General features: G+C 41.2%; 1 protein-coding gene across 1 annotated transcript in view; it reads left to right on the top strand.

The window, feature by feature from the left end:
- Positions 1–7,866, top strand: part of LOC106813969 (F-box only protein 3-like) — a 66,200-nt gene that overhangs the window by 6,667 nt on the left and 51,667 nt on the right. The window contains exons 2-5 of the mRNA XM_014818225.1: positions 3,219–3,308; positions 4,118–4,272; positions 4,886–5,003; positions 6,754–6,873. Of these exons, the coding sequence (XP_014673711.1) occupies positions 3,219–3,308; positions 4,118–4,272; positions 4,886–5,003; positions 6,754–6,873 (483 nt within the window). The remainder of the gene's footprint in view (positions 1–3,218; positions 3,309–4,117; positions 4,273–4,885; positions 5,004–6,753; positions 6,874–7,866) is intronic.

Raw genomic sequence — 7,866 nt, 5'->3', positions numbered from 1 at the left:
TCAGGTGTGTGTTCATAACACGTGTGTTCATCTCAGGTGTGTGTTCATAACAGGCGTGTTCATCACAGGTGTGTGTTCATCTCAGGTGTGTTTATCACAGGCGTGTTTATCGCAGGTGTGTGTTCATCACAGGTGTGTTCATATCAGGTGTGTGTTCATATCAGGTGTGTGTTCATCACAGGTGTGTGTTCATCGCAAGTGTGTGTTCATCACAGGTGTGTGTTCATCACAGGTGTGTGTTCATCACAGGTGTGTGTTTATCACAGGTGTGTGTTTATCTCAGGTATGTGTTCATCAGAGGTGTGTGTTCATCTGAGGTGTGTGTTCATCATAGGTGTGTGTTCATCATAGGTGTGTGTTCATCACAGGTGTGTGTTCATCACAGGTGTGTGTTCATCTCAGGTATGTGTTCATCACAGGTGTGTGTTCATCTCAGGTGTGTGTTCATCAGAGGTGTGTGTTCATCTGAGGTGTGTGTTCATCAGAGGTGTGTGTTCATCTGAGGTGTGTGTTCATCAGAGGTGTGTGTTCATCACAGGTGTGTGTTCATCTCAGGTGTGTGTTCATCACAGGTGTGTGTTCATATCAGGTGTGTGTTCATCAAGTTAGAGGTAGCTGTAGAGGTTGTTGGTGAACTAGAGGTAGAGATAGAGGTAAAGCTATTGGTAGAGTTAGTGATAGTGATAGTGGTATAGTTAGAGGGATGGTTGATGTAAAAGGTAGAGGTAAATCTATTGGTAGAGTTAGTGATAGTGATAGTGGTATAGTTAGAGGGATAGTTGATGTAAAAGGTAGAGGTAGAGACAGAGGTAAATATGAAGGCAGTGATAGTTGTGTAAGTAGAAGCAGAGATAAATATAAAGGTAGACTTAGTGGCAGAGGTAAATGTAGAGGTAAATGAGGTACAGCTAGGTGTAAGGTAGAGCCTCGCGTAAGAGAGCGTGCTTTGATTTTCCAGACTGATGGATTTTGATAAGCTTTGTAAATTTGTCTTCCTTAAGCTCGATGTAGTCGCCTAGACCTGCAATGGCAGTGTAGTATGCAGACATCAGTTCAATGAGACCACGACCACCATTTTGCCTCTTGATGTACAGTCGCTCTACATCTGCTTTTAGGTGATGGAGACCGTGCATGGTTAGTAGCTTTTTGTCTTGCGATCCATCCTTTCGATATCTGATTGCAACCAGTTGATCACCCCGAAGCTGTACACGGGGACCGGGAGTGCCAGGCTATTGATCGATGTTATCTTGTTGTTTGAGCAGAGCTCAGACTTGAGAACTAGGCGAACTTGGCGATAGTACTCCTTAGCAATGTTCTCCTTCATCTTTGCATGCTGAATACCATCACTTTCGTCTACACCAAGATATTTGTAGGTGTTCTCGTGGTTCAGACTTTGTAGGGCTGTCTTGTCATCAAGCTCGATATTTCGACTTTTTACTAGCTTACCATCTTTTAAGACGAACTCCATTTTGATGTCATCACTGAATGGCTTGACTGTTACCAAGGCCTGCTCCAGCTCATATTCGTTCTTGGTGAACAGTTTAAGGTCATCCATGTAGAGCAGGTGGCTGATGGTGTTGTGTTTATCGACTGTAATTCCCAGACCCTGTATTCAGCATGTTGGTAAGCGGTGTTAGTGCTAAGCAGAATAGCAGGGGAGAGAGCGAGTCGCCCTGGAAGGTTCCTCTATTGATTGACATATCTTCTGTCCTGAGGCAGCCTCCTTGAGTGAAGAGGAGCATTTCAGTCTTCAATTTCTTCATTGTAGTTTCCATGAACTGAATGATGGTTGGTGACACACGGTAGATTCTCATGGCTGCGAGAATCCAGGAATGTGGGACACTGTCGAAGACTTTCTTATAATCAATCCACGCCATTCCTAGGTTCCTCTTGAGCTTTTTTTGCCATGATCACAATCATGTTACTGATGAGAAGTTGATCTTTGCACCCTCTAGACGCTCGTCTACAGCCTTTCTGCTTATTTGTGAGGATGCCGCTCTTCTGTAAGTGATTGTAGAGGCGGTTGCTGATTGCAGCAGTGAGAATCTTGTAGGTGGTAGGCAGGCAAGTGATTGGTCGATAGTTCTTAGGTTCTTTTATATTCTTGCCTTTTGAAAGAAGCAAAGTGATTCCTGATGTCAACCACTTAGGGCTATTACTTGGATCCTTGATGGTGTCATACAAGGCCCTGGTTAGTTGTTTATGGAGGGCACTTAAATGCTTAATCCAGAAGTTGTGCAGCTTGTCTGGGCCAAGAGACTTCCAGTTGTGTGTCCGCTTGATGGCCTGCTGTACCTCACACATTGTAATGTCAGTCCATACATCCATTGCTACATTTTGGAATGCTTCCTCCTCTTGTTTGATCCAAGTGGCTTTGGTATTGTGGTTTGTGCCAACTTCCAGTATTCCACGCCAGAATTAAGCGAGTCGCTCTTGAGAGAGAGGTTCCTTGATGGTGCTTTGCTGCTCGTTGAGATGCCGGTAGAATTTTTTGGCATCTTTATGGAAGAGCTTATTTTGATAGTAGTGCTCACTCTGCTTAGTAAACCTTCTCAACCTCTGAGCTTTGGCCTGTAGCTTCACCTTTATTTCTTGTTTGAGCTCGCATATGGTCTTATTCTTCCTTCGGCTCTTGCATAAGATGCTCCTGGCCTTGGTATGTACTTGCTTTGTTGTGACACTTCTTTTTTTTCGCTAATGATGGAGAGGTCCTTGCGATGGTTTTCAATTTTTGTTCTGATTCTCTTCTTCCATGTTGGTTCCGTTGTGGGCTTTGTGACTCTCTCTCTCTTTTGTCTCTCCAGCAATAACAACAGCAGTCGCGTACATTAATTCATTGATTTCTGATAAGTTTAGATGGTTATCTTTGATGATATTGGTGAGGGCTCGATTTGCAGCTTGAATATTGTCCCGTATTGCCTTGTTGAGATGAACCTTTTTCAGGCTTCTGTGTTGATCCAGGGAGATTGCCTGAGTTTCAAGCAGCTTAGTAGAGATTCGATCTTCCATATCCACTACTGATTCACCTTCATGGGTATCCGTATGCTGCGGTGTTTGTTCAGCCTCGGGCTCTGGGGGTTGTAGGTCTTTGGGTTGATTCAGTGTTGGTTGCGATGCATTATTTTGCTTTCGGACAGCTGCCACTATCTGCTCTTTAATAAAAAAAGTTTCACCTATTATTATTGAACAACATGTAATTTCCCGCATGTATGTTGCAGCTGCTGCCATCAGTGCCAGCGTCTTCGCTCACTTTGCTCCGATGAATTGCTCTGGCGTGGACAATGCAAGTGTGTCTGGCTCTGTGACAGGTCGGTCTAGATAAATATAAACATTTTATCTTTATAAACAGCAATGCATGAGTATATCACAAAGGTACACGTCTCCTGAGGATAACTGAACATTTCATGCAGCAAATCAGCATTGAGATAGGACATTCTAATAGGATGGTGCTTGGGAACTGAATGATGCATGTGTAGTTGAGATCACAGCGTACACCCGCAAAAACACGTATAAACTCATCTAACTTAGCCGACCTAGGAACAATATCCAAGCTAACGGACATGGTTATATTACTCACACGGATAGTGTGTTTCACTTGAATAGCCGACATGCATTAATTTCCAGCTGTGTTTACTTTTGACAATCCTAACACAGTCATGCTGTGTTTTCACAGCTTGATGTTTACGTCTCCGAACTGATTGAGTTTACCTGTGTATTGGGCCCGCTTACGACACATGTACTTGATTTTACTTAGTAATCAGGAGTAAATTGCATTGTTGCCCGACGTCCTTTCTGAAATCCCTTGGGAGAAATTCCTTTATATACTAAAATTGCCACTAATATTTTATACTACGTAAATACTATACTATGTAAATGAGCCAAAATGTTAATATATACATTATTCATATATGAATACGTGTGGAAGTGTGATGTACTACTATTATTTTGTAATATTATGAATTAAAATGTGCAATATTTAAGTACATCTATAATATGCAATCGACTACTAATATATAGTATACGGTAATTTCTAAATATATAAATATATATATTGATAGATTAAAAAGATTGTGCTGTGATACTAATGTCTTATGCACGTGTATGGTTAATGTTGCAGCGTCGAGGGAGGGTCGTCATGGAAACATCAGTTCATGAATATGTACAAGGAGTTCGGGAAATATGTGAACTGTTACAGACGCATCAAGCACTCCTGGAACCAGATAGAGAAATACTTGAAGGAGAAATGCCCCATGATTTATGGTTCTCTTAAAGGTGAGAAAACGTGTAGTCAGGATAAAGGTGTGATAATATACGAAATTTTGTTTTACTTGGATAGAGTTAGGATCTCTCCCAGATTCTCTAGCGCTATGCCTCTCTCTTATCCATCATTCATACTGTCTCTCTGTGTGTCTCTCTCGCATGCTCTCTTTCTGTCTTTCTCGCTCGCTGTCTCTGCCTCTCTTCCTCACCTCTTTGTATCACGTAACATTATCTATATTGTCAATATAACCCATATCGGAAAGTCTCCGCCGCCATATTGAGATCAGTTAAGAGTGGTAATAAGTTGCCTATATATAACATAGTTAAAATAGTACTAGTTTCGGTTTTTGATCTACAATTCTTTTCACTAGCGTCATACTTCAATTCACAGGTGCTTTTCTGTTTACAGAAACCTTTACAAATATGATTGTGGTCATTTGGTATATATTGCAATGTTTGTGTTAATGCAAAAACTAAAAATGCATGAGTGTTTACATTAATTATGTACTTTCCTAAGGCCATTTTATACCCATTTTTCTATGACCTAAATAACACAGCTGGACTTTCCGATATAGCTCATTGTTTGTAAATATGCGCTCAATAGTTTTCTGTTTCACTCCAACAGAGGGCACCACGGAGGCAGAGTTGGCAGCAGTAGAGGAGAAGATGGGAGCAACATTGCCAGCCGACCTGAAGTGTTCATATAGAATCCGTAATGGACAGAAGCTGTCCACGACTAACGGGTAGATGATGCACATCGACATATCATTATCTACAATTACGCTATTATTAAAGGAATAATAGGTCCATTCATTATGCAATGTTGACGAATGCTACAGTAACTGGCACCTTGTGTAGTTAATAAGTACATTACCTAATAGCCAAATGCGTATTAGTTTGTCCAATATCACTGCTGGTTACATTTCAAAAAAGACTTGAAATCGGTTGTTGATATGTATCAACGTATCATTTACGTGCCGTAAATGTCGTCCAGGAGTCAAGCGATGACGTAAACATTTGTGCGGCTCGTATGTTTTGGATGCCAGATGAAACGGAGGTGTCAGCGGTGTAACCACGGCCACGGACTAAACATGGAAATAGAGTAAAACACACGTACTAATCACGGACGCACGTGGACAGCCCTGACAAAAAGTTCTTTATCACGAGTTGGACAGCCCTGACAAAAAGTTCTTTATCACGAGCGTCCATGTTTACGAAATCACTGATGATAGCATTGCGTACGGCCGAGCATGCGTGAGAAAATGTCCGGTGCACTATAAATCTGTATCACACTCGCTTTGCCGGCAACGGTTTGAAACTGTAAACAACTGATTTTTGGACTGCAGATTTCAATTAGACATTTCTTAGTAACCAGCAGTGATATTTGACAAATAATATGCGTTTGGCTATAAGGTAATGTACTTATTAACTACACAAGGAGCCAGTTACTCTAGCATTCGTCAACATTGCATAATCAATGGACCTATTATTCCTTTAAAGTATTTTTCAGGGCATGAAATTCAGATTTTTTTCACCGGCCCAGAGTGCTGGCTAGAGCAGTTTTTTACCTGTGCCTTCACCATAATTTACCAGCCCTCACAAATTTTGTTTTGTTTTTCAAAAATAAAGACAAGGCTTTCACTGACTCTTACTTGTCTGAAAAATGTTATAGTGTGCGACGTTGCATAGTAGCTAGCTGTTGAACAGACTATAATGCAGATCGTAAATAATGTCCAAATTGTTTTTGTCAATGTCATGTTTCACGCATTCTCGGTTTCAAATTTGTACAATGTTGACAAATTATGGCGTGATATCCTTCAGATAAAACAGTATTGTAGGCTATTTGCTCACTTATGCTATAAATAAAAATGTAGGTACTCGCTAACACGGCTAAAACCACCGGTTCGGAGGGCCGGTGTTTTGCCAATGTTACTCGACCTCCAAATAATTTGCCGGTATATGCCGGTGGGCTGGTGCTAATTTTGCGCCCTGTTTTTTAATTTCTTCTAATGCGGTTTTGGTTTGGTGGTCTATTCTATGAAAAGCTAAGTGGAACGATGTATTGATGCTGCCTTTCCTATATTCTAGCGAGATGTTGAAAATTAACATTTATGACTGCGACTTTTCATAAAATTTTCTGTGTTTTACTTGGGTACAATCAAACCTACTTATAAAGCCAAGCAATGTAAACCATAAAGGTGTTCTTTATTGACACAGGTCCATTCTATGATTGTGGTTTGAGTGTGTAATTACCACTCGAAGGAAACGTCAATACTATGCTTAATTGACACGTGTTGGTTTTGTGTTCATGGTAATTAATGCAAGTCTGGCTGTATAGCAGGGTGTGTCTGTGTGGTTGCCTGCAGCTGATGGTTATGTATCTTATGATATATTATTATATTCATAATATATGATATATATATTATATATTATTATATTATAATATATATATATCTGATAATTGGTTATATGATGATTCTATGATGTTGACAGATTATTAGGAAACATGGTTATCTCCAGCCACTACCGCACAGAGATTCTGCTACCTATAGAAACAGCAGCTGAGGCATATCTGGTGAGATGTCCACCAATCCAATCTAAATTAATAATTCCGTATCTATAACTCTATTCTCCGTGCCACTGTCTCGGATGTTGTCACTAGCGCGTGCACGCTAGACCTGTTACAACTTACATTAGAATGTTCTATAACGATGAAGATTGGCTACAACTGCCTGTCAATAAAACCAAGCAGATAGATCAATTATTCAGCAGTGTTCTTTCTATCATGATAGCTTCCTGCTGCCTCTTGTGTATTGAAAGCTGTTTGGTATGTTTGAGCAGCTGCGGAACTGCTGTGGTGCATTAATTTAATTCCGTTAGGGCCATCTTAGCTTTAAGTTAGCTAGTAATGTATCTTACCGCGTCTGTTATCCTGCAGTGTGAAATATTTTTATAGTGAATTCTTACAAACCTGCAGCCATGCATTGTTATTATAGTGTAAGCACTCCCTTCCTCCTATCATTCATTTCTCCCTCTGCAATCCTGTCCTCCCTCATCCCTCTCTCCCAGCCTCCCTTCCTCACATTTCTCCCTCCCCATCCCTCTCTCCTACCATTCATCCCTCCCACCCTCTCCCATCCCTCCCTCCCAGCCTCCCTCACAGCCTCCCTCTCTCCCATCATTTTCCCTCTCTAATCCCTCCCTCATCCGTCTCTTCCAGACTCCCTTCCTCTCATTTCTCTCTCTCCAATCCCTCCTTCCCCCATCCCTCTTTCCCACCCTCCCTTCCTCCCATTTCTCCCATTTGTCTGTACTGTAATACATGTCTCTATGTTTCTCTCTCTAGCTGTCACCTAAGGTCTGTCTGTGTCTGTATTGTAATACCTGTCTCTATGTTTTTCTCTCTAGCTGTCACCTAAGGTCTGTCTGTGTCTGTATTGTAATACCTGTCTCTATGTTTCTCTCTCTAGCTGTCACCTAAGGGCTGCCTGTGTCTGTACTGTAATACCTGTCTCTCTCTCTCTCTCTCTCTCTCTCTCTCTCTCTCTCGCTGTCACCTAAGGGCTGCATGTGTCTGTACTCTGTACTGTAATAAATCTTTCTCTC

The sequence above is a fragment of the Priapulus caudatus genome, unplaced genomic scaffold (assembly GCF_000485595.1).
Source record: "Priapulus caudatus unplaced genomic scaffold, Priapulus_caudatus-5.0.1 Scaffold850, whole genome shotgun sequence".
NCBI lineage: Eukaryota > Metazoa > Priapulida > Priapulimorpha > Priapulimorphida > Priapulidae > Priapulus > Priapulus caudatus.
Note: the sequence above shows the minus strand (reverse complement) of the source record. Positions and strands in the feature narration are given on the sequence as shown.